The sequence below is a fragment of the Lithobates pipiens genome, unplaced genomic scaffold, assembly GCF_037356315.1.
Source record: "Lithobates pipiens isolate NorthernLeopardFrog02 unplaced genomic scaffold, aLitPip1_a1.2 Scaffold_35, whole genome shotgun sequence".
Classification (NCBI taxonomy): Eukaryota; Metazoa; Chordata; class Amphibia; order Anura; family Ranidae; genus Lithobates; species Lithobates pipiens.
In genome coordinates this window covers 4,049,435-4,074,738 of record NW_027507811.1, presented here as the reverse complement: position 1 = coordinate 4,074,738, position 25,304 = coordinate 4,049,435, and the positions used below count along the sequence as shown (strand labels likewise).

The following is a 25,304-nucleotide window of genomic DNA, read 5'->3' as shown; positions in this document are numbered from 1 at the left end:
AATACGATGGTCCGGCACCGTCCCACACAGTCTGAGGTTCCTCAGGATAAGAGGAATACGATGGTCCGGCACCGTCCCGCACAGTCTGAGGTTCCTCGGGATAAGAGGAATACGATGGTCCGGCACCGTCCCGCACAGTCTGAGGTTCCCAAGGATAAGAGGAATACGATGGTCCATCTACACTGTGTGGTGCCGGATGGACATTTGAGGTAGTCGGGTTTTCTCCTGGACTATACTGTGTGATGTCCTCATCTTCTACTTTACAGTCTGGAGACAAAGTGAGACAATCCTCTGAGGTTTTCCTCATCTCCCGTCCATCTACTAAAATAGAAATACAAAGATTATTACTAGACATGAGCTGATTGGTTCCCCTAAACCAGGACTCCGCCCACATCAGGCAGCTTTGTCTCTGAGGATCTTACAATTCCCCCCTCAAGGTAACTAGTAAATGGGTCCTCTGATCTCCTACCAGATCATTTCTTTATTCATGGACCTTAGTCAGAGAGGGAGGAAACAACGAGAACTGTCTTTTACAACATACAGTAGAGTATATAGTGCAGGGGTCAGGAGTATGTACCATACAATACACCAATCAGCCATAAAATCATGGCCATCCACCTAAAATTTGAGTAGGTCCCCCTTTTGCCAACATCCAAAACACATCCCCCAGGGGCCTAGACTGAGCAGCGCCTATACCAAAAAAACTAAATTTTCCTGCCAGCACAGAGAAGGAAGATTATCGGAGAGAAATCCAGGAATACAGGACGGGGAACACAGCTCAGGAAAGTGACCAGGGGATTACAGGCTGATATCACCCAGCCCCTGCCCTACTCTGGACCAATCAGTGAGCAGTATGGGTGGAGGAATGTATTTAGTGTTAATGACCCACCTGTGCTGATCTCTGTAGGAGTGTCCTCCTCTATAAATGTCCCCGTTATTCCATCCTCCTCCATAGACTGCTGATCATCCCTCACATACCTCTCTTCTTCTTCTGATTTCACCTCAAATTCTATATCCATTGGATCTCCACTCTAAACCAAGAAAACGAGAGAGAATTTCATCTGTAAGATAGAAGATTTATTATTGTGACATCACATAGAAAATCCACACATCATCTCTAGGAGTCCATGTTCTAGATGTTCCGTCCCACCAACCTTGTAACAGTGGGGGATGGTGTGACCTTCCTGTGTGGAATCCCGGGAATACAGAGGACGGGGACATCTCTCTGGTGGGTTCCCATTACTGGATCCATCTGTAGGAAACACACACACTGACTGAATACATTGTTTCTATGTGTTTATCAGATGATGGGGGATCTAGGTGGAGCCTCCGTACTGCTCTCTCCTTTACAATAAAGTCTCCTCTTACCCGGTGATGTGAGGGGCGGCTGATTGTCCATCATGACGTCCTTGTAGAGATCCTTGTGTCCTTCTAAATACTCCCACTCCTCCATGGAGAAATAGACAGTGACATCCTGACACCTTATAGGAACCTGACACACACAATGATACAGTCACCATCCAGACACATCCCTTGTCTGTTACTGGATAATGTCCCAGAATTCCCAGAATCCTCCTCACCTCTCCTGTCAGCAGATGGACCATCATGGTGGTCAGTTCCAGGATCTTCTGCTCTTTGCTCCTCTCAGGTATGGGAGGAGGAGGGGGAGGCACCATGGTGGGGCTCTGGGTCCTGCTCCATCCTCCTGAGATTGGCTCCCCACTAGACTTCTTCACTACAACATATTCCTACAGATCGGGAGAAAGATAAACCGACATCAATCATCTGACATCATCTAAAGGTCTACAATAAGAACATGGTCTACTGACCAGACTAGACAAGAGAGATGTCATGTGACCTCCCAGAATCCTCCTCACCTCTCCGGTCAGGTCTGTGTTTTATTAATAGAGATAAGAGTGATGTCATGTGACCTCCCAGAATCCTCCTCACCTCTCCGGTCAGGTCTGTGTTTTATTAATAGAGATAAGAGTGATGTCATGTGACCTCCCAGAATCCTCCTCACCTCTCCGGTCAGGTCTGTGTTTTATTAATAGAGATAAGAGTGATGTCATGTGACCTCCCAGAATCCTCCTCACCTCTCCGGTCAGGTCTGTGTTTTATTAATAGAGATAAGAGTGATGTCATGTGACCTCCCAGAATCCTCCTCACCTCTCCGGTCAGCTCTGTGTTTTATTAATAGAGATGAGAGTGATGTCATGTGATCTCCCAGAATCCTCCTCACCTCTCCGGTCAGGTCTGTGTTTTATTAATAGAGATGAGAGTGATGTCATGTGATCTCCCAGAATCCTCCTCACCTCTCCGGTCAGGTCTGTGTTTTATTAATAGAGATAAGAGTGATGTCATGTGACCTCCCAGAATCCTCCTCACCTCTCCGGTCAGGTCTGTGTTTTATTAATAGAGATGAGAGTGATGTCATGTGATCTCCCAGAATCCTCCTCACCTCTCCGGCCAGGTCTGTGTTTTATTAATAGAGATAAGAGTGATGTCATGTGACCTCCCAGAATCCTCCTCACCTCTCCGGTCAGGTCTGTGTTTTATTAATAGAGATAAGAGTGATGTCATGTGACCTCCCAGAATCCTCCTCACCTCTCCGGTCAGCTCTGTGTTTTATTAATAGAGATAAGAGTGATGTCATGTGACCTTCCAGAATCCTCCTCACCTCTCCGGTCAGGTCTGTGTTTTATTAATAGAGATAAGAGCGATGTCATGTGACCTCCCAGAATCCTCCTCACCTCTCCGGTCAGGTCTGTGTTTTATTAATAGAGATAAGAGTGATGTCATGTGACCTCCCAGAATCCTCCTCACCTCTCCGGTCAGCAGGTAGATGATCTCCAGGGTGAGGTTTAGTATCTTCTCAGTCATGTGACTCCGGTCCTCCTCCATCCTCATTGGTGCCGTCATTTGATCTATACAGGTCTCCTTGTAGACGGATAACTTTGGGAAATGAAAGTAAGAATTATTTGGATGGTATTGGACTGAATTTTTTGGTAAAATATAAAAAGATGAGATTGCACCGAGTAACTAGATACCAAACATGTCAAACCTGAAATTTGCGTGCGCTCGTGAAATGATGACAAACTTCAGTACCCAATATTTATTATATATATATATATATATATATATATATATATATATATTTATATCTGCTTTGAAAGCCTCCTATAGGTCATCAGTTTAGCATTACGGTGGAGGTCTGTTGTCAGATTTATCGCTCTCATCTCGGCGTGTGCAGTGATATGTAATGCGTGTAGCACAATCAGTGTTATCATGTGTAGACGCCCCGCTGCGTGTGTTTACGTTTGTACGTGTGTATATGTGGTGGTGGTGGGGGGCCTCAATTTTTTTGGGGGGGGGGATTTTAGGTGCTTGGGTGTAACTTTAGCTTTTTACAGTTAAAAAGTATTTAATTACAGGACAAAAAGTGATGATATTTTTTTGGTGACAGGTTCTCTTTATTGAGACATCCAGGGTCTAAAAGACCCCCAATGTCTCCCCTGTGCTCCACTGAATGTAATGCAATGCTCATCGCCTCGATGGTCGGGGGAAACTGTTAATGAGGACCTGGAAGTCATGTCATACACATCACTTCCGGGTCAGCAACAAGAAGGGGAGGAGATCGGATGTGTGTCTGCTCTGCATTCCCCTCTAAGCCGCTGGCACCCTTTATGCCAGTCCCGAGCCTGCAGATGGGCAATCGGGATACATAGCGAAGGGCGCGCATGTGGTGTGTGGAGAATTCGGGTGGCAGCCCAAGCACCAGGACACAATTGTTTTTCGCCATGGCGGCCTGGTACCGGGGTTTTCTGAGCCTGGTTTAGTGTTTGTTACATCTTAGAGGACCCGGGACTAGGGATGGGGCGAACGACCTCTTGTTCAGTTCGCACCAGAACTTTCGAACATCGCAAAGGTTTGGAACCGAATTACGAAACCCCCCATTGAAGTCTATGGGACCCAAACTGGAAAAATCAAAAGTGCCCATTTTGAAGGCTTATATGCAAGTAAGTGCATACAATGGTTATGGGGGTCCAGGTACTGCCCTGGGGGGACATGTATCAATGAAAACAAAATTTGTAAAATACATCATTCTTAAATGAGCAGTGATTTATTGATGCTTAAAGTGAAAGCATAAAAATGAAAAATGCCTTTCAATATAGTGTTATAGTTTACTACCTGTAAAGTGGTGCATCTGTACCATGTATAGAACCTGCTGCAGCAATAATTGTATTTATAAAGACAAAAAAAATGACATTTTCTTTGCAAGCTTTCTTATTTTCTAAGCAATGATGAGCATATCTAAGCATATGATGAGGCCACAATGTAGTGCACTGGGAACAAGATTAGAGATTTTTTGGATAAATTTTGGTGTCTTTTCCACAGACCTCCGACAGAAGTAACAGGTGCGGAAAAATTGATCTTTTGGTGTCGATGGTGCCTTCACATCGTAACCCTATAGAAGTACTCTTGACGAAAGCAAGAATTGGCCTTGCTGTTGACATGGACATTCACTGTACTGTTCATTTAAGCACAAGAGACTCCATTTTGTTCTCGCTGCTGAAATGTGTTCTGTAACCTTCACCTAACACACAGAAACATCTCCAACTAAACACTCTCTACTCCCCCCTCCCTTCTCAATGTTTTACTTTTGCAATTGTTCTATTCGCTAGCTTTTAATAATATATTTCTATTTGTTAGCTTTTAATAACATATTTCTATTTGTTAGTTTTTAATAACATCTCACACCACCCCTTTCTTATCTATGTATAAAATAACATGTAATAATACATTTTGGCACTGAACAGACATTTTAAACATAGTGATTGAGTCCTGTGAATCTGTTCCTGCAGCTGCAGTATTAACTTTATTTTAGAGTCCTAAACAGAAATTAGTCATAACAATTTGGCGAGCCAGCCAGGAGGTTGGCAGAGTTTCCAGAAGGAACCGCGCTTTGATCGGGATCATCGGGAACTAAACACTCTCTACTCCCCCCTCCCTTCTCAATGTTTTACTTTTGCAAATGTTGTATTGGATTCGCTAGCTTTTAATAATATATTTCTTAGCTTTTAATAACATATTTCTATTTGTTCGTTTTTAATAACATCTCACACCACCCCCTTTCTTATCTATGTATAGAATAAGATGTAATAATACATTTTGCCACTGAACAGACATTTTAAACATAGTGATTGAGTCCTGTGAATCTGTTCCTGCAGTTGCAGCAGGGGTTGACAAATTTGCTTGGAATCTAGGAGCCAGCTAAAAAAGATAGGAGCCAGGTCCGTGACGGCGATCTGGACCTGTCCCTGGCCTGACATGGAGACGAGTGAGGGGAAGATAGCCCCCAGCCCCCCACCTGTCTCCAAGTCATTGCCCATAGCTCTTAGAGGGACATTTTTAAATTGCATTTTAGTGTAAATATGAGATGTGAGGTCTCTCTGACCCCAGATCTCATATATAAAAGAGGACCTGTCATGCTTTTTTCTATTACAAGGGATTTTTACATTCCTTGTAATAGGAATAAAAGTGACACACATTTTTTTTTTTTTTTTAAAAGAACAGTGAAAAAAATAAGAATAAAAGTTAAAATAAGAAAAAAAAATTGTTTTAAATGCGCCCTGTCTTGCCAAGCTTGCGTGCAGAAGCGAACGCATATATGAAAGCGGTGTTCAAACCACACATGTGAGGTATCGCTGCGATCGGTAGAGTAAGAGCAATAATTCTAGCCCCAGACCTCCTCTGTAACTCAAAACGTGCATCCTGAAGAATTTTTTAAACGTCACCTATGGAGATTTTAAAGGGTAAAAGTTTGTCGCCATTCCATGAGCGGGCGCAATTTTGAAGCGTGACATGTTGGGTATCGATTTACTCGGCGTAACATTATCTTTCACAATATAAAAAAAAAAAATTGGGCTAACTTTACTGTTGTCTTTTTTTTTTATTAAATAAAAAATTTTCCCCCCAAAAAAGTGCGCTTGTAAGTCCACTGTGCAAATATGGTGTGACAGACAGTATTGCAACAACCACCATTTTACTCTCTAGGGTGTTAGAATAAATAATAAAAAAAAAATATATATATATATTTTATATATATATATATATATATATATATATATATATATATAATTTTTTTTTTTTTTTTTTGTTTTGTTTAGGGGTTCTAAGTAAAGGGATGGAGAAAGACTGGCCCATTAGCATTGTTGGTTGTAATTCCAACGGCCACCACAAGAGGGCACCAGGTTCCAGAAGGAACCATAGGATCACAGAAGGCCTCAAAGCCGGGGGCTCAATTACCGGCCGCCTGCGGCGCGACGCGATCGCGCGGCCCGACGCGATCACGCGGGGGGGGGGTCCACGGAGACGGGATACCCCCAGCTATGCTGCCCCAGGCGCAAGGTCGCTGATTCTAGTCGCCAATGCGACCTGGCGACCGGGTTTTGTCGAGCACTGAGTTGCAGTATTAACTTTATTTTAGAGTCCCAAACAGAAATTAATCATAACAATTTGGCGAGCCAGCCAGGAGGTTGGCAGAGTTTCCAGAAGGAACCGCGCTTTGATCGGGATCATCGGGAACGCAGACATCTAAATGCCGGCTAGGTAAGCTGTCTTTAAGCTTGTTATATTTCTGCCTTTCCTATGTATCCTATCTGTCAGTTCTCAAGGAAACCAGACCACTCTCAGACCTTTCTGGTTGGGTAACGTGTGTGTGTGAATGTGTTTGTGTCCCCCTTCACGGGTTGGACTGTGTGTGGGTAGGGAGAATCCTCTGCAGTTCCCTGCGTTGACTCCTTGTGGGCAACCTGGGTCAGAGGTGCATGGTAGGGTCAGATAAAACTCACAGAGAAGAGAAGAGACGAAGAGGGTCTCTTAATGAGTGTTTTGTCTATTGTCATAAACCCCTTCTATCCACGTAGATAATTGGAGACTCTTCTTGTAAATCTGCAGATTTGCTGTACAATTTGTTTTAGAGGCAAGAGTATATAGGCACAAGTAGAGAAGACTGGCCAGTCATTATGGGCATTAAATTAATTAAGGGAATGAAGGAAGAGAGGCCTTCAGAAAATGCCCAGCGCAAGATGAGTGCTAGAGAATATATGAACCGAAGGTACGGTTCCGCCTATACTGAGCCCCTAGATAAATGGGTAGAATGGACAAAGGGAACAGCTAAACCTTTAAAATCTGAAGGGACTTTTGATTTACAAGCATGGCAAACTTTTCTGCACGATTATGGCCCACTACTGTGCAGTGAAAGAACGTGGAGAATAGCTCGCACATGGGAGACAGAAGCTAAAGTAGCAAATCAAACTGGCTTGATGGAGATGTTTAATAAAAGTACTGCCCAAATTTACTACGTTTGGCCAGAAGACTCTATAGAGGAGGACCCCCCACCTTATGTGGCTGCCAGTTTGACTTTAATGGGTCCACGCACAAAAGCAAAAGAATTAGATTACATGGAACACACAAAAGATGAGCTGGGCAATATAGTAGAGAGCAGAGGTTTAACAAGAATTAAAATGATATGCACCTGTCGAACAGGTGCGGAAAAAATGGTCTTTGGGTATTAATTGTGCCCATGAAACCTACACCAAAAACATTATTCCAGATGAAATCAACACCCACTGCTGGCAATCTAGGACTGATTCATTTTGATAAATGTCAGATGGTCTACGGAGTCTGTGGACAACGCGTTCTACTATCATTAACGAAACCTGGGGGCTCTCGGAGACCATACTGAATGAATGAATGAATGAATGAAATACTTATATAGCGCACAATGCGAACTGAATCGCCTCTAGGCGCTGAATGTTCCAGAAGCAGCGCAGGACCTGATTAAAAACCTGCTACCCAATATTTCTCCTCACCGCCTTGAACTAGATAGGGCCTACAGAGCCCTAGGGACCCCCAGGAAAGACGGCGCCCCGAGAGACATTATTGTCAAACCCCACCACTATTCAGTGAAAGAGGAAGTGATGAAACAAGCTAGGTCTGCTCCTAAAGTGATGTGCCAGGACCACCAGGTACAGATCTTTGCGAACCTCTCACCCTCCACGATTCAGAGAAGATCTCTGAAACCACTACTCCAGGCACTGACTCAGAGGGATATAAAATACAGATGTGCCTTCCCGCTTGCGTTCAAGTTTACCGACAAGGAGAGACACTATGCTTTCTCCACCTTAACGGAAGGAGAAAAAATACTCCTGCACCTAAAGCTCATATCCCAAGAAGCTGAAATGGACACCTGCAACAACGGCACTGGCTCCAAAAAAAGACCAACACCAACCAGCCCTCAGTCCTCCCTGTGGACCAAAGGAAAAGCGAAGAAGGCCAAAGACAACGGTCCCACCTGAAGCAAGTCCCCCATGGACTGCCTCTTTTTTTCTCCCAAACCTACAGTTCAGACCAGAGGACTCGTAACCTCACTGATGTGGGCTTTACTCAGCCCAGGCCCCAAGTTTCATTTACCACTTAGGCCTTAACTACTGAGTTAGCTGTTCGCAGTTTCGAGTTTATTTTTTGTTGACGGTGTTGACCATGGAAGGTTCTGGGCCCTCCAAGACTCTCAGGCCTCTCCGGTTTGCTCTTCAGATTTTTTTTTTTTGCAAATATAAGTTTTATTCAAAATTTTTTACACAGATAGGGTAGAGACCCTAAACAAGAAAATACAACATGTACAGTGAAGGACGCAGCCCCCTGAGTGCACAACACAGTAACAGAAAGTGCGATTACCAACCCTGCAGTACAGTGTAAATAATGAGTGGACCCCACAGGTAGCACTCCCTCAACCAAGTGTGGAGGGGGGACCAAAAACACACCAGAGCCGCTTAACAGCTCAGACCCAGGTCTACAGATAGAGGTCAAGGCTAACATGAGCCGGCAATCGGTCGCAACCACATGTAGAGGCACAAAGTGGGCGCACACCCAGAAGAAAGAGGGGGAGACAAGATACTTGGGGGGGGGGGGGAGTGGGATAGGGTAGAGGAACAGTAGAGAGGGGAGGAAGGGGGATTGTGGGAAGAGGGGAGTAAGGGAGGGCAAGATAGGGGATCAAGTAGGAAAGAGGAATGGGGGCGATTTAGAGTTCCCCCCGTGGATACCCGTCAATCCGCACCTCTCCGCTCAACGCACCAGAAGACTCCTGCCTTCAGTCGAGTACACAAACGTATTCCAAAGCGACCAGGTCCTTTGGTATGCTTCTTGCCTATCTTGGGCAGTCATAATCAAATCCTCCATTTTGTTAATATCCTCCACCCTCCGCAGCCACATTGCCACGGAGGGGGGGGTTTGTTGCTTCCATAGCAAAGGGATACAAGATTTGGCTGCATTGGTGAGATGACGCAATATGGATCGTGCATATATCTTAGGGGATACATCCGATACGTGTAAGAGGAAGAACGCCGGGTCATGCGGGATCTGCCATTCTGTAAACTTTTGGGCTATGTTTCGGACAGCCGTCCAGAAGTCAGAAAGCTTGGGGCAGGACCAAAAGATATGCAGGACTGTACCCCTCATCTCCCCACAACGCCAGCAACAGGCCGATACGTCCGGGAAGATAAGGTGGAGTCGGCTGGGAGTCAGGTACCATCTCGTGAGGATTTTATAGTTCAGCTCCTGTGTTTTAGTGCATATTGAGGATTTCAGGGTAAACCGTAAAACCCGCGAAACTTGCGCGGGTGTAAAAGTGCGATCGAGATCCCCCTCCCATTTCGCGAGACTAGAGATACGGTGCGTAGGAGGTGGGGTAATCAATAACGCATACATCTTAGAGAGAAGTCGGGAGATGGGTTCCGTGCCAGAAATGTATTCCTCAAACACTGTCAGCGCTCTGGAATAAGCCTTAGGGTTCGGGAGGGACTGTAGGAAGTGATGTAGACGCGCAGCATTCCAGAAATCCAGACCATAAAGGCCCCCGTGGTCCATAAGGTCACCAATAGAGACCCAACCGTCGCGTGTTACAAACTGAGGGGCCCTAGTAAGGTTGGAGTCCCGTAACCTCTTGAATTGCGTGGTCGGCAGACCCGGCAAAAAGCCAGGGTTACCCAGGATTGGTGTTAGCGGCGACTCCGCGGTTGTCAGGGAACATCGCAATGCTACCTTCTCACTCTGGTAGAGAGTATTGCCTATGAGGGGATGAACCTTCACCTCTCTCGGCAACGTGGCCCTACACCAAAGAGCAGACTGCAACGGAGCCGGGCATTGGCGTTGCTCAATTTGGACCCACAATTTGGTGGTGGGGTTACGACCCCAATCAATCACTCTACTCAAATGGGAGGCGCTGTAATACCGCCCGACGTCCGGTAACGCTATACCCCCGCATTGTTTCGGAAGGGATAGTTGAGATCGTGGTATTCGAGGCCGCTTCTGTGCCCAGACAAAACGGGTAAACAGGGCTTGCACCTGCCTAAAATAGGCAGGGGGGATTTTGATCGGCAAAGTCTGAAACAGATACAAAAATTTAGGTAAAATGCACATTTTCAGTAGATTACATCTACCGAACCAGGAGTGTGTTCCCTTTTGCCATGAGTCCAGAAGCAGCCGCGTCTTAGTAAGTAAGGGGGGGAAATTGCGTCCGTACAGATCCGCGAGGTCTGGAGAAATGCTAGTGCCTAGATAAGTCAGGGCGGTCGTCGTCCACTTAAAACGAAAGCTAGAGCGTAAAGTGGGAAGTAACCGTGGCGGTACCAGTATCCCCATGGCTTCCGATTTGGTGAAGTTAATCTTTAGGTTGGACAATGTGCCGTACACCTCAAACTCCCTGAGCAGGTTCGGTAAGGAGATGCTGGGGTTAGTCAATGTGAAAAGCATATCGTCCGCATAAGCCGAAATTTTATATTGCGCGTCTCCCAGAACAACCCCCTGTATGTCTGGGTTCAGTCTCACCGTGGCTAAGAAAGGTTCTAAGGATAGCGCGAACAGGAGAGGAGATAGGGGGCAACCCTGGCGCGTCCCATTGGTTATCGGGAAGGGAGTTGATAAAGTCCCATTGACTTTAACTTGCGCAGTCGGTCCAGAGTAAACCCCCGATATACGCGCTATCATCCGTTCCCCCAATCCCACATGTCGGAGCACAGCAAACAGAAAGGGCCAGCTCACGCGATCAAAGGCCTTTTCAGCATCCGTGTTCAACAACACACACGGTGTGCCCGCCGACCTCACCACGTGAATCAGATTGAGCACCTTCGTGGTACTGTCTCGGGCCTCACGGGAGGGAATGAAGCCGACCTGGTCTAAATGGACTAATTGCTGGAGATGACTTGCCAGCCTAGCAGCCAAGACCTTGGTGTAAATTTTTAGATCCACATTTAGGAGAGAAATCGGACGGTAACTACCGCAGGATGCCGGGTCCTTCCCCTCTTTATGAATCACTGAGATGTGAGCAGCTAAGGAATCTCTAGTGAAGTCCCCTCCTATCCCTATGGCGTTAAAAAGCGCAAGCATGGGTTGCCCCAACAGGTCTAGCAATCGTCGATAGTATTGGAGCGTATAGCCGTCCGGTCCCGGAGCCTTCCCCGGCTTCATCGTCCCTATAGCGCTACGGATTTCGGCCATGGTAATGGGCGAATCTAGTTCCTCCCGCACTTCTGGTGACAGAGATGGCATCTGGGATCTCTCTAGGTAATCGGCCAAAGCCGTCGGAAGAGGGTGATGCGCCCGCAAATTATACAGGTCCGAGTAAAAATTCCTGAACTCACGGGTAATTTGCATGGGTAAGTGGACCTTCCGGCCCCCCGGCGCCATGACATGAGGAACATAAGTTAAAAGTCTACGCTCCCGCACCAGTCTCGCCAGTAGCTTCCCACATTTGTCGCCTGCCTCATAAGTCAGCTTGCGGCAAGATTGTAGAGCTGCCTTAGCCCTATAATAAAGTATATCCGTAATCTTCCTCCGGACGATCAGTAGGTCATTTTCAGAGGATTGGGAGGGGGCATGTTTGTGTCTGGCCTCCAAGACGTGTAGCTGCGCCAAAAGCTGGTCTAACTGCTTGGCGCGCTCCCGTTTTATCCGTGCCCCATGTTTTATGAGGACCCCGCGCACTACTGTTTTGTGGGCCTCCCACAGAACTCCCGGGGCACAGTCAGGGAGGTCATTTTCCTGAAAATAACAACGCAAAGTGTTGGTAACATCCTCCAAGACTTCCGGGGTCTGTAAGAGGCTTTCGTTCAACCGCCAAAATCTATTCGTCAAAGAGGGAGCATCTGAGAATCTGTAGGTTAGGAAAACCGGCGCATGGTCCGACCACGTCCTGTCACCGATGGAGGAGCTAACAACCGCATGCAATTGGGAGTGGGGGATCAGAAAATAATCAATTCTGGTGTAGAGCTTGTGCATGGGGGAGTAAAACGTGTAATCTCTCTCACCCGAGTGTTGGAGTCTCCAAATATCTATGAGTTGTAAGTTATGTAGCGTCTTTGCGATACGTTTAAGCTGTGCAACCGGCATGGAAGTCTGACCCGACGAAGTGTCTACAGACGGGACTAGCGGGACATTAAAGTCACCCCCCAGCAACAATTGCCCTTCTTTAAATTCCTGCAATTTGTCCATGGTCCTCTCTAGAAAAGTGGCTTGGAGCTCATTAGGGGCGTAAACGGCCGCCAAAGTTACCTGGACATGGCCAAGAAGCCCTTTAATAAATACATATCGGCCTGAGGGGTCTAACAGGGACCCCTGGCACCGCCACGGGAGATGACCAGAGAGGAGTATGGAGACCCCTTTGGATTTAGCTAGCGGGTTGGTCGAATGATACGCCCACGGGTAGTGTCTATTACGTAGATATGGCAGGGCAGTCGGTTTAAAATGCGTCTCTTGAATAAAGGCGATATCCGCATGGAATCTTCGCAGATCAGCTAAAAGAATACGACGCTTTTCGGGCGTATTAAGGCCCTTCGCGTTAAGGGAGAGAACCTTCACATGTGATACTGACATGATCACATTGGGGGGAACCACCAAATCGGAAAGGGGGGGGGAACACCGGGGTGGGTAGACAAGGTTAATAGGAAGGGAGGGGGGGGGGGGGGGTTCAGGTGGGACCAGGGCGGGGTTAGAGTGGGGATGGGGAAGGGGCGGGAAGGGCAGAGGAGGGGAAAAGATAGCAGCAGAAGGGATGAGATAGGAATAAGCAGAGATAGAAAGGAGAGATGTGAACAGGAAAGTCAGAAGGCAGGGACCAGTTTAGGAAGAGGGGAGAACCAAATGGAGGAGAGGAAGAGAAGAACAAAGAACCGTAACACGGGAGTGGGCCTAGTGCCCCTATCTCCCTACTATAGAAATATGAGCATATAAGCTCCCCGGGGGAACAAACCGTACCCCCCGGCGAGATATGCCAGCCTAATGGTGGGGACGAGACTGACCAGGAACCAGGCAGCCAGCTCCACAGGTTCGCCACCCACCTCTAGTAGATCACAGATGCACTATGCAGAACACCTCAAAACATCAAAACCAAAACAAACAAAATACAGAATCAAACCAAAAATCAAATGTGCAAATAAAGTGAACAGACAGAGCAGAAGGATAAAATACTGAACAGCGACCCAGGGAAGGCGGTCAACATGACTCTTCTCAGCTGAGAAGGGTACACAGAGGCCCATCTGGGTACATACAATCCGCCGCCCCCTCAAGTCTCAGAAACCTCTCTGTCCCGGACACCCCCCTCCCAACACGGACAACAGGCAACACCCATCAGCAATGTGGCCCCCCCTCCCAAGCCCAGAAAACATGGCAATCAGTTCCCAGCACCAGTCAGCAGAGAAAAGGGCCATCATATATCCGAACGTTCAAGCCCCCGGTTCCGGTCATGTAAAGAGAAGTCCCCATCCGATCGGGTCACAGGGGTGGCCAGGGCAGCGGAACTCAGCGTAATAGCGTTCGTTCGATCGATCACATCCAGGCGTCCCCCGCCAAAAGGTATAGAGGAACCGTCGGAAAATACGACGGTCAGCTTGTCCGCTCGTAGAGGAGTGCGGGCACATCAGCGAAGGTTAGCAGGCAGTCCTACCCCGTGCCAACCCCGGGGCAGCTAACAGCGCTATCCCCTATGAAGAGGACAGCCGCACGGGGGATTAACCCCCCCCAGAAGATTCAGAAGTGGAGAGTCCAGGTCCAGCTCGAAACCCAAAATAAAAAATGTTAGCACCCGGGGAACATCTTCACATGGAGGTGGCGGATGAGGCGACTCCAGCAATGGCTCCACGATGAGGGGGGGGAGGGGGGGAGGCCCGGAAAGTTGCTGAAGGGGAGTTAAGGAAAAATAAAAAATGGGGGGGGGCGACCATGCACAGAGTCTACATCCGCAACGTAAAACAACGGGACATCGGGACATCGCAAAGGACAGAGGTAATAACCCCGGAGACAGCCGAAGGGAGGAGGGGGGGGCAGCTGGTCAGAAATCAGAAAAAACAAAGGAGGGGTACCTTAGAGCTCGCGGGAGTCCTCCCCCGAGGGCGCTCTAGATCTGCGGCGCTGTCGCTGTTGTCTAGGTGGGAAGTCATTCCGTCGTCCCCGGGTCGGCTCTGGACCTTGCGGACGAGGTAGAGACGCCAGCCAATTCGGAACAACGATGGGCTCCACGTCCAGGAAACCGAACAGAGCGGGTAGCGAATCCACAGTACGAAGAGAAAAGGTGTGTTGGTCCTTACGAAACGTCACCGAGAGCGGGTAGCCCCAGCGATAGGTAGCACCACATCGACGTGCAAGATCTAGCAGAGGCTTCAGTAAAGCCCGTCGCTGGAGGGTGGCACGGGAGATGTCCGGGAGGATCTTCACCTCAGCTCCATCAAATTCTAAGGTAGGGGCCTCCCAAGCTTTCCGCAGGACCTCCTCTTTAAGGCTATAATGGTGCAGCCGGCAAACTACGTCCCTTGGCCGAGTTAAATCTGTCGACTTGGGGCCCAGAGCGCGGTGTACTCTGTCAAACTCCAGTCTAGAGGGCAATTCCACTCCCGGAATACCGCGGAAGATTGCAGCAACCGTGTCCGCCAAATCCTCTGCTCCAGTCGCTTCAGGCAACCCCCGCAGCCGCAGGTTGTTTCTGCGGCTGCGGTCTTCCATCTCCTCCAACCTCAATTGCTGCGTGAGGAGCATGTCCGCATGGGCCTCCTGCGAGGCCTCCATTGCCGCCATCCGCAACTCCAAGGCCGACAGAGAATGTTCGCCGCCAGCAACCCTAACCGCCAGATCTTTCACCTCCCCTCTGACGAGTGCCATCTCATGTCGGTGTGTCTCTTCCACCCTATCTATTAAGGCGGTGATGTCTGCTCTCGTGGGGAGAGCCTGTAGCAGCAGGCGGAGGTCCGCATCAATCGGCTGTAGTGAGCGGGGGGTCTCCATAGTGTCCCGTGTCAAGCCGTGGGTCACCAGGGGTGTACCCAGCTGCGGAGCCGGTAGGTAAGCCTGGGAGGTCTCTGAGTCCAAATCCGGCGATGAGCAGGTGGCCCGGTCAGCATCCGCGTGGGCCTGCTCCGCCGCCATATTGGGGCCTGTGGAGCGGTGCTGGGAGGACTGAAAAAGTCTCCCAATATCTCCCGATAGCGATGCGGGAGTCGGCGGTCGAGTAGCTCTGTTGAGTTTCTGCAAGGACTTCTTCTTTGAGGCGGGCATAGTGCAATTTAGCAGCAGCAGTAACCGTGGAGGTGAGAGACGGCCGGGAGCTCAGGCAAGGCACGTCTTTACTCTTCCATGTTCAGGCCACGCCCCTGCTCTTCAGATTTTACCTACACCCCTCTAAGGGGCAGCGTTCCCACACTGCGTAAAGTATTTAGACTTATCCCCCCAATGGATGCTCTGCTGTGGTGGGGAGGGGGGTAAGAAGCCTTTAGAGATACTGACTCCCAGGGATGTTATTCACCGACAAGCTGGGGGGTTCCCCCCCGACCCCTCGCTTTGGGGTGAAGGGTGGGACCCTCTGGGTGGTTAAGAAGGGTAGAGGTCTCACATCAGACAAATCATATGAAAACCGTGTTATACTTCATATTTTTACTTGAAAGGAAAATTTTATTCACAGGGCGCCCTGTTCCAGTCCCCCCCCCCCCCCGAATTCTGGTTCACCTTTCTTGTGCCTAATACCAGTGTCTTTTTCAGATCAACAACACACCTTACAGGAAATGGGAGCCAAGGCTCCACCAGAACAAAGCGGAGAACCCTCCGAAACTATCTCGGTTTCAAGACATCCAAGGGTAAGTGAGGGCAGTTCACACAGATTTCCACCTCCTTTGCTCCGTGGCTGACGGCCCAGAGGCTAAACTCCACATAGCTTCCCACAATGTCCAGGGCCTCAACTCTCCGATTAAGAGGAGGAAGGTACTAAACTACTACAAGTCCCTCAAGTTAGACATTCTTATGTTACATTAAAACATACTTCCCTTCCTGGTATAGCCCCAAGTTCCTCCACCCACACTTCTCTCACTTCTTCCTAGCCAACACAGACAACAAAACCAAGGGGGTGTTGATCATAATATCCAAAACCTGCAAATTCATAAAAATCTCTGACTATGCTGATCCAGAAGGGAGATTCATTCTGGTTAAAGGCAGGCTGGGGGACCACCTGTACTCCCTAGTTTCATATTATGCACCAAATAATGGACTAGCCAAATTTTTCAATTCCCTACTGAGCACCCTCTCCTCGAGGCTAGAAGGAACGATCATCTTTGGGGGTGACTCGAATGTCGCATTCGACAAGGACCTAGACAAATCGAAACCCCCCCCCCCCGGTCCCAACTAACTCGCACAACAAGAGAGCCTCAAAATAGTAAAGGTATTATATGCTCACGGTCTGGCAGACACATGGAGGGAACTCAACCCCTCCAAGAGGGACTTCATCCATTACTCGCACCCTCACAACACTTATGCGAGGATTGACCATATCCTAACCCCGTCCACCCTCCTTCCAGTAGTCTTCAAAGCCCACATCAGGGAGACAGCATTATCGGACCACTCAATTGTAGTCATAACAATCCACTCCGGGACCTCGGGTGGGTTACAAGGACAATGGAGACTGAATGAGTCTTTGCTTTCTGACCCCATCAGAGTTTCAGAAATCGGAAAAGCCCTACAAGAGTACTTTACTCTCAATAACACGGAACAAACCACCCCAGAAATGCTCTGGGCTGCGCACAAAGCTTTCATCAGGGGCAGGCTCATTCAGATCTCCACCCAAGTTAAACGGGAAAGGCGGGCCGACATATTTTTTCTAGACAGGGAATATGTTGAACTAAGGGCTCTGCGCAAAAAAGACCCATCCAAGAGCCCCATATCTCAAATTGACAAAGCCAGATTAGATCTCAATCTCGCACTCACTGCTAATGCCGAAAAATCCATCCGTTGGAGCAGACATAAATACTACGCCCAGGCAGACAAAATGGGTCCCCTTTTAGCAGCTAAACTATCCCCTCGCATCAGGGTCCACACCAAACCCAAGATCAGGGTAGCAGGTCAACCCCCCACGACCACCACAGTCAAGATACTCAAAGCTTTCCAGGGATTCTACTCAAAACTATACAGCCTACCCACTCAGTCCAACGCTGGCTTGATCCCGCGGTTCCTGGATGGCCTCCCCATCCCCTCCCCAACTGATGCCCACAAAGAGAGGATGGAATCATCCATCAAAGAGGAGGATTTGTTGGTGGTCATCAGGGACCTCAGAAAGGGGTCAGCCCCAGGACCTGATGGTCTATCCATACCCTACTACAAATCCTTTGAGGACACCATAACGCCGCACCTGACCAAATTTCAAAACCAAAGGAGACCCCCTAGATATCCACCTCAATATGGCATTTATCACAGTCATACCCAAACCAGAAAAAATCATGAAGACGTTAGTAATTATCGCCCAATTTCCCTCATAAATAACGATTTAAAAATACTCACCAAAATACTAGCAAACAGGCTGGCGTCCTTTATCAGTCAATACATACATAAAGATCAAGTGGGTTTCCTACCCGGAAGACAGGGCCCTGACCAAATCCGGCGGGCAACAGACATAACCTCGATCTTACAAATAAACTGGGGGGGGGCGAAACAACAGGGATTTCTCCTATCCTTAGACCAGCAGAAGGCCTTTGATACAGTGTCCTGGTCTTACATCTTTTCTCTCTTAGGGTGGGATGACATCCTCCGTTTCCTGACCTCCCCCCTCACCTCACTCCCCAATCTGTGCCAAGTACTAGAAGACTTTGCCAAAATCTCGGGTCTTCGAGTCAACTTCTCCAAATCACAAGCCCTCAACGTATCCCTGCCTCTCCGGACGGTCTCTTTGCTAAAACAGTCATTTCAATTTGAATGGAACAATACTTCCATTCGCTACCTAGGCATCTCATTGACAGCCAAAACAGAAACTCTTTACACCCACAATTATCCTCCACTCTTCAAGAAACTGGAGGAAGACCGTAAACATGAACTATCATGGCTAGGAAGGATCAACTCAATTAAAATTACCTTACTCCCGAGAATCCTCCATTTCTTCCGCTCCCTCACTATACCAGTCAGGAAAGACCACCTGCGATCACTCCAAAGTAAAATACTAAAATATAACTGGTGTAAAGCGGGATATCGCATCCAACAAAGCACTCTATTCCTCCATAGACGCAGAGGAGGACTAGGCCTCCCAAACTTACATAAACATTTCATAGAGGTTAGACTGGCCCAATTGTCCCCTATCTATTCCAGATATGAAAATCCTGACTGGGTGACAATCGAAAAGGCAGGCCACCCCCAACTTCACGTTAGATTATCTCCTATGGTGCCCCCCAAAGACTCGGCCCCCTAGTCTCTCACCCACTTTATCCCACTCATGCACCTTATGGGACAGGCTCAGGCACACCCCAGTTCTGGTCTCAGCAGGACGCCCACTCACACACCTCTTCCACAACCCTGATTTTCCACCTGGATTGGACATTACAGCATTCAAGTGGTGGCTGGATAAGGGGCTATACCGGATAAGGCACTACTTCACTTCTAGCGGTCCAATTACCCTCAGCTTCTGTATGAAAAACTTGGAGCTCCCGGACTCGGAAAGGTTCCGCTTCAATCAAATTTCCAATTTTTTACATAAAATCTGGAGGGACAAACCCCTCCCTCTCAAATTCACAGCATACAAATTGTGGTGTGGACAGGCCATGGAGCAAAGGGGGGGGGGGGGGGGGGGCATCTCAGTGATATACTTCACCCTCACTCACCCTATTGAAGAAACTTCTTACATGACGGATTGGGAGGCTGATTTTTAATGCAGCCTGGAGCTGGAGTCCTGGCAAGTGGCTTTTACCAGATCCTTCAAAGGGATCCAAAACATCTCCCTCATGGAGGCCAGCGTTAAGAAAATAACCAGATGGTACCTAACCCCTGCCAGGCTGGCAGCCATTTACCCCTCAGCAAAACCTCTATGCTTCAGAGCATGTCAACTCCTGGGCTCCATGGCCCACACATGGCAGGAATGCCCCAAGATTCGCTCATTTTGGAGACAAATCTTCAATACGATCTACAAGGTGACCGATTGCCAGGTCCCCAGAGGTGGACATCCTCAATGCACATGTCCCAGGACTCCCTAAGGCTTCCCAATAGCTAATTCATTTTATCCTCCTGGGTGCTAAAATCACAATCACCAAAACCCTTCTTGCAGGCGGTCAGAGGGAAGATATCGTGGATTATGACCCAAGAAAAGCTATCCAGCATCCTGACAGACACTTCAAAGAAATTCCAAAAGATCTGAGAGCCTTGGGCCCATTATGTGGGAATCTCCCTCATACCAGGTAACCAGGTACACACCACCCCTCAGCCCAGCAACAGCCACGCATTTCCCACAGCCCCACAATAGGCACGCCCCTCCCCCCACCCTCTCCTCTTTTATGAGGACTTCTATCCCCCTTTTCCTTTTTCACTTTCCTCTATTTCAACTCAGGTTTCTCACAGTCTGAGGCTACCACTTGGCTGTCTACCTCAAACTGGGAGAATCCCAGGTAATCCAGCCCTCCAACCGGGCTAGTCCAGAAAGGCCTGGGTGATGCACTGGGAGAGGCGGGGGGATTCCTCACCTGGCACAGTATGATCCCAACAAGTTTCCAGACTGTATACTTTTTGTACTGTTTACCCGGGATTGTGTCACTGATGCATGCATTGTCACGACTTACCATCCTTTTGGCCTCCTCAAATGGTGACAGTACAGTGCATGCATCCTTTATGAGCAGCCATTGGCATGGAGAAAAAAAGCAGAGCAGGCCTGAGCCTGTCGTTGTGCCATACTCAAACAGGTACTCGTGCATGTGTAGCATTGCCAACGTCAAGTTCCACCTGATGGGCATGTGACAAATTAGACGGTTTTACGGGCAGGTGGAATTCCTACTAAATTTCAGCCAACCAAGCACTGGCTGTTTATGACCGTCTGAAATGACTACAGACTCTTCTGGCTGGCTTTAGCAGATCTTCCAACCCTGCGTACCTATTTAAGAAATGCTGCAACACCAAATTGAGGACACGTGCAAAGCATGGCATATGTGTCAACTTTCTAAGGGCGGACAGAAGGTTTGTGCCACTATCGCACACCACCATTCCTGGCTCCAGCTGGCATGGCGTGAACCACCTCTGGGCCTGCTCCTGCAGAGCTGCAAAGAATCTCTGCTCCGGTGTAGTTCTTGTCCCCTACGCACACCAGCTGAAGCACCACATTGCCCCTTTTAGCCTGACTCATTGAATAGCCCCTTGAACGCTTAGGGGGTACTTGTGGTTCATAGGTCAATTCAGCAGAGGAGGGCATGGAGGAGGAGGAAGAGATGAAAAATTCTGCATCATCACAACTAGCTGAATGGAGACGTTGTGGTACAACAAGCTACAGAACTGAGCCCTGTCCTGCATCCTTCCAAATTTCAAGCAGAGTTACCCAGTGTGCTGTGAATGAAATAAATCGTCCCTGATCATGCTTGCTGGATTACATGTCAGCAGTAACGTGTAATTTGCGGCTGACTGCCTTGCCCAACAACGCTAACAACATTGCCTTCCGCATGATGGTACAGAGCTGGAATGGCCTTACATGAAAAGAAATAACGACTGGGAACCTGCCATTGTGGTACAGCACATTCTGCAAATTCACAAAAGGGGGCAGAATCCACCAGATGGAAAGGCAGAAGTTGTAGAGCCAGCAGCTTTGACAAGCTTACATTTAGATGCTGGGCATGTGGGTGGCAGTGGTTGTATTTTTTTTTCCCTTTCCCCGCTACAGCAGATGGGGCAGAGAAATTTAGAGCCAGCATCTTTGACAAGCTTGCATTTAGATGCTGGGCATGTGGGTGGCATTGGTTGTATTATTATTTTTCCCCGCTGCAGCAGATGGGGCAGAGAAATTTGCCGGCTATAGTCTACCACTGGTGGTGTGCTACTGGCAGATGAGCTGCAAGGACCTGGGACACCCTGCGCTATACCATCATCTTTATCAGTGGAGGCTGCTGAGAGGCCATGAGGTATAGCGGGGGACAGATTGAAGTGAGTAAGGAGGAGGAACAGAATTGTGCCCCTTTTGTGTGGCTTTCAGGTGCTCTTGCCAACGGGCTGACTGGTGGGAGGTTAAATGCCTTGTCAAGCATATGGTACTTGGGTACCACATGATGGTGGTGGCTGGTGTTTTTGCCACGCTTGATGTGCTTGAGACAAAGTTTGCAAATTGCAACAGTGCGATCAGCTGCACATGTGCTAAAAAAGGCCCAGACAGCTGAGCTGTGGGAAGTGGGCTGGGAGATAACAGCTCCACAATGTTATGGAATAGGGTGGCTGCTCTCTACTCTTCCCTGATGGCTGCCTCATTGGAGTTGTGCCTCGCCCTCACTTTCCTCCTCTGCTCTATCTGGAACCGAAGTCACGGCAGTGAACTCATCATCATCTCCTCCATCCTCATTACCACTAGAGACAACTTGGCAATACGCTGCAGCTGGGGGAACATGACTGCCAATTTTTGTACCAATGTTTTCCCCTCTCTGCAGGCTCATGTTTCTGCCTTCCTCAACCTCAGACCCAACATCTGAATCAAGTAATGGCTGTGCATCATCAAGGAGCAAGTGGCTGACACTTTGTTCAAATAACTCAGCTGACTCCTCCATGCCTGATGCCGGGGCTATGGCAGGAAAAGCTGTGGACAAGGAGGCAGGTTTAGCCACTCTGGCAGCTGCAGTGGGCTGTGCACTAGTCTCTGCTTGAGTGTCGGAGGAGGAGGACGGTTTAGTAAGCCAGTCCACCACCTCCTCTGCATGCTGTGACTGGCATGGGCAACACGACTAAACAGAGGAAATGATGCCCTGCCCGAGGACTGACCGCGTCTACCTTTTCCTATGGACACCTACGCTGCTGGCCCCCTCACAGTGCCACAGGAACGTATGCCTCTCCTTCTTGTCCTTCCAGACATGATGGGGGGAGAGGTTTTTAACAAAATGTAATAAAGATGTGGAAATGTGGATGCACTTTAATCAATGGAAAGTGGTGTTTGGTGCACTTTAACTTAAGTACTCACTACACAGACACACTCCACTGACACACTATAATATACTGCAGTAAAACTGCACTGAGGCACTGCAATATACTGCGTCAAACATGCAGTAAAGCACAGAAATATACTGCGTTAAAGGTACACCAATGCACTGAAATATACGGTGTTAAACTTGCAGTAACGCACTGAAATATATGGTGTTAAACTTGCAGTAACACACTGAAATATACGGTGTTAAACTTGCAGTAACGCACTGAAATATACGGTGTTAAACTTGCAGTAACGCACTGAAATATACGGTGTTAAACTTGCAGTAATGCATTAACAAATTAACAAAAAGACCCATAATTTGGGTGTTCATCGAATGGGCGAACAGCTAATGTTCAGCCTGAACTAATGCCTGGGCCGAACCGTTCGCCCACCCATACCCGGGACCTTCTTGACCTGTCAGATCAGAAATTCCCTTTTCTCTGTTGGGTTTGTTTGGTTTCTGAACTGGATTTGATTAGTATGAGATCTGCAGACAAGAAATGATAAATATGATCCTTCCATTTGCTCTGAGGCAGTGCTGTGAGGTCAATGGAGGGTCATCGTGATGTCCAAGAAGGGGAACTTCCTACAGAAATGGACTCAGCTCTAAGTGGGTCTGCTATATGGTCTCTCACGCCATCCTCCTAACCACAGGTGCAACGCCCAGCTCGTTACTTGAAGACTAGGATACACAAAAATTCCAAATTTAAATTTTACAGCCTGCAACCCTCCAGAGTTTTTGTTCATTCTAAATTGCTAGACTTTTGGCCCGGAGTTGCCGGATAATCAGGATAATTGCCAGAACTCCGGCTGCAAGGCTCCAATCTCCGGCAGCCTGCTGACCGACAGGAGTGATGTCTCTGCAGTAAGAGAAGGGATTGGATTGGATAACATGAGGATGCTACTGGTGGAGTAGAGAGCTGTGGGGGAGGATCTGTTCTATTCCATCCAATCACAGCCCAGTGTGGGTAGGAGGAGGACAGTAGGGGGAGGGGTTTGTTCTCTTGGTTGCCAAATATACTGTAGTATCCAGGACATTGTATAGAGTGGTGGTGGGTTCCTGGGGCTCTGAATTCCAGCACCGGGCACTGCCAGACCCTGTGTCATGGGAAGGTATTGGACTGTCTCTCTGTATGCATAGCACTGACCCCTGACCATTCGAGTGCCCACCAAGGGATGAAGGACTGCCCTTCTTCATTCTTGGTATCTTGAAAAATGTTCATTTGACCAGTGAGATGGCAAGAAGGCGAGAAGGTAAAAAGGTGAAGGTTGCTTTAATTTCCTGGTAGGACTTTTGTAAGGGAGGTCTGAAAAGTAAGTGTAGGTGGTAGGACCATTATAGACCAAAAGCACCATTCCCTACTTAGAGTCCCCCTGACCCTACAGCCTCCTCTTCCCTAAGAGCCCTACTCTACTACCCCTCAGGGGCCCCAAAGTCCTCTAGCCTCAGTACCCCCTGGGTACCCCAGGTGGTTAAGAGGGCACAGCACAGCGGGGTAGGAGGGCACAGTACAGAGTGGGTAGGAGGGCACAGTACAGGGTGGGTAGGAGGGCACAGTAATAGGGTTAGGAGGGCCCTGCTACCTTCCAACCTTATGAGCCATTCAACTCTACTACCCCTCAGTGGCCCCAAAGTCCTCTAGCCTCAGTACCCCCTGGGTACCCCAGGTGGTTAAGTGGACACAGCACAGCGGGGTAGGAGGGCACAGTACAGAGTGGGTAGGAGGGCACAGTACAGGGTGGGTAGGAGGGCACAGTAAGGGGTTAGGAGGGCCCTGCTACCTTCCAACCTTATGAGCCATTCAACTCTACTACCCCTCAGGGGCCCCAAAGTCCTCTAGCCTCAGTACCCCCTGGGTACCCCAGGTGGTTAAGAGGGCACAGCACAGCGGGGTAGGAGGGCACAGTACAGGGTGGTTAGGAGGGCACAATACAGGGGGTTAAGAGGGCACAGTAATAGGGGTAGGAGGGCACAGTACAGAGGGTTAGCTCCTCTACTTCCCTCAGACCCCTCATTATTTTCCTCCCTCTGACACCAATGATGGAATATATTCTTCATGGCAGGCTGGGGGATGATTTCTTCCTCCTGACCAGCAATGTAAGGGGCTCTATGCTCCATACTCCTGACCCCGGCACTCCATCATTGTGTAGGTTGCATAGTGTAATGATTGCCCATTGGCTGCCTGTGTAGTGTAATAATTGCCCTCTGTAGGTCATGTATGGTCAGGATGGTCATTGTCTTGTCTATTTATTGTCAGTGCTGTTTGTTTAGAGGAACATATTACTAGAATTTATCTCTAAAATGAAGAGAATATTCCGGCCCCTTAAGTAGGGGAAATATTCTGCCCCTGACGTGGGTAATCTAGGTTCCCACACTATATATGTGTGTATCATCATCTGCTGGAGATAAAAGACGTCACAGTGACTATGGAGGAAGAGGACGGACATGACGGGGGGGTTACTGGGTGTAAATAGAAAATAAGATCTTATTACCTCCTATACTGCCACTTCCAACAATGTCTCCTCTCTACTTCCTCCCGACTCACCTCTCACCCAGAAATTCCTGTCTGTACCTGACATCACTTCCTGTCTTCCATAGAGACGTTCTGTCTGGGAAGAAGATCACCACCTTGTGGAGCTCAGAGGAACTGCAGCCCAGAGAAACGTCTCGTAGTGTGAACACGGCCCTGTGCTGTGTGTGTATCGGGGGCGGACTGACCATTCGGCCACTCGGGCACTGCCCGAGGGCCCCCGGGCCACTAGGGGGCCCCATCAGGGTTGCCAGCCTCAGTAAAACCGGGGACAGGAT

General features: G+C 48.6%; 2 protein-coding genes across 2 annotated transcripts in view; both read right to left on the bottom strand.

Moving 5' to 3' along the window:
* Positions 1–25,304, bottom strand: part of LOC143955453 (uncharacterized) — a 274,185-nt gene that overhangs the window by 1,974 nt on the left and 246,907 nt on the right. The window contains exons 13-15 of the mRNA XM_077465497.1: positions 23,275–23,355; positions 23,171–23,177; positions 14,566–15,591 (exon numbers count right to left, since the gene is read on the bottom strand). Of these exons, the coding sequence (XP_077321623.1) occupies positions 14,566–15,591; positions 23,171–23,177; positions 23,275–23,355 (1,114 nt within the window). The remainder of the gene's footprint in view (positions 1–14,565; positions 15,592–23,170; positions 23,178–23,274; positions 23,356–25,304) is intronic.
* LOC143955979 (gastrula zinc finger protein XlCGF66.1-like) lies at positions 204–25,037 on the bottom strand. The gene is made up of 5 exons (XM_077466105.1): positions 24,989–25,037; positions 2,827–2,955; positions 1,581–1,748; positions 1,155–1,492; positions 204–1,031 (listed from the first exon to the last, which is right to left on the bottom strand). Exons 2-4 carry the CDS (start codon positions 2,920–2,922, stop codon positions 1,301–1,303), a joined length of 456 nt encoding a protein of 151 aa, XP_077322231.1. The 5' UTR covers positions 2,923–2,955; positions 24,989–25,037; the 3' UTR covers positions 204–1,031; positions 1,155–1,300.

Coding starts and splice junctions, on each gene's coding strand:
- LOC143955979 (XM_077466105.1), bottom strand. CDS start 2,922: ATGACGGCACCAATGAGGATGGAGGAGGACCGGAGTCACATGACTGAG. Junction 1,749..2,826: donor TCTACCTGCTGACCGGAGAG/GTGAGGAGGATT, acceptor CCCGATCTGTAG/GAATATGTTGTAGTGAAGAA. Junction 1,493..1,580: donor TCCATCTGCTGACAGGAGAG/GTGAGGAGGATT, acceptor TGTGTGTGTCAG/GTTCCTATAAGGTGTCAGGA.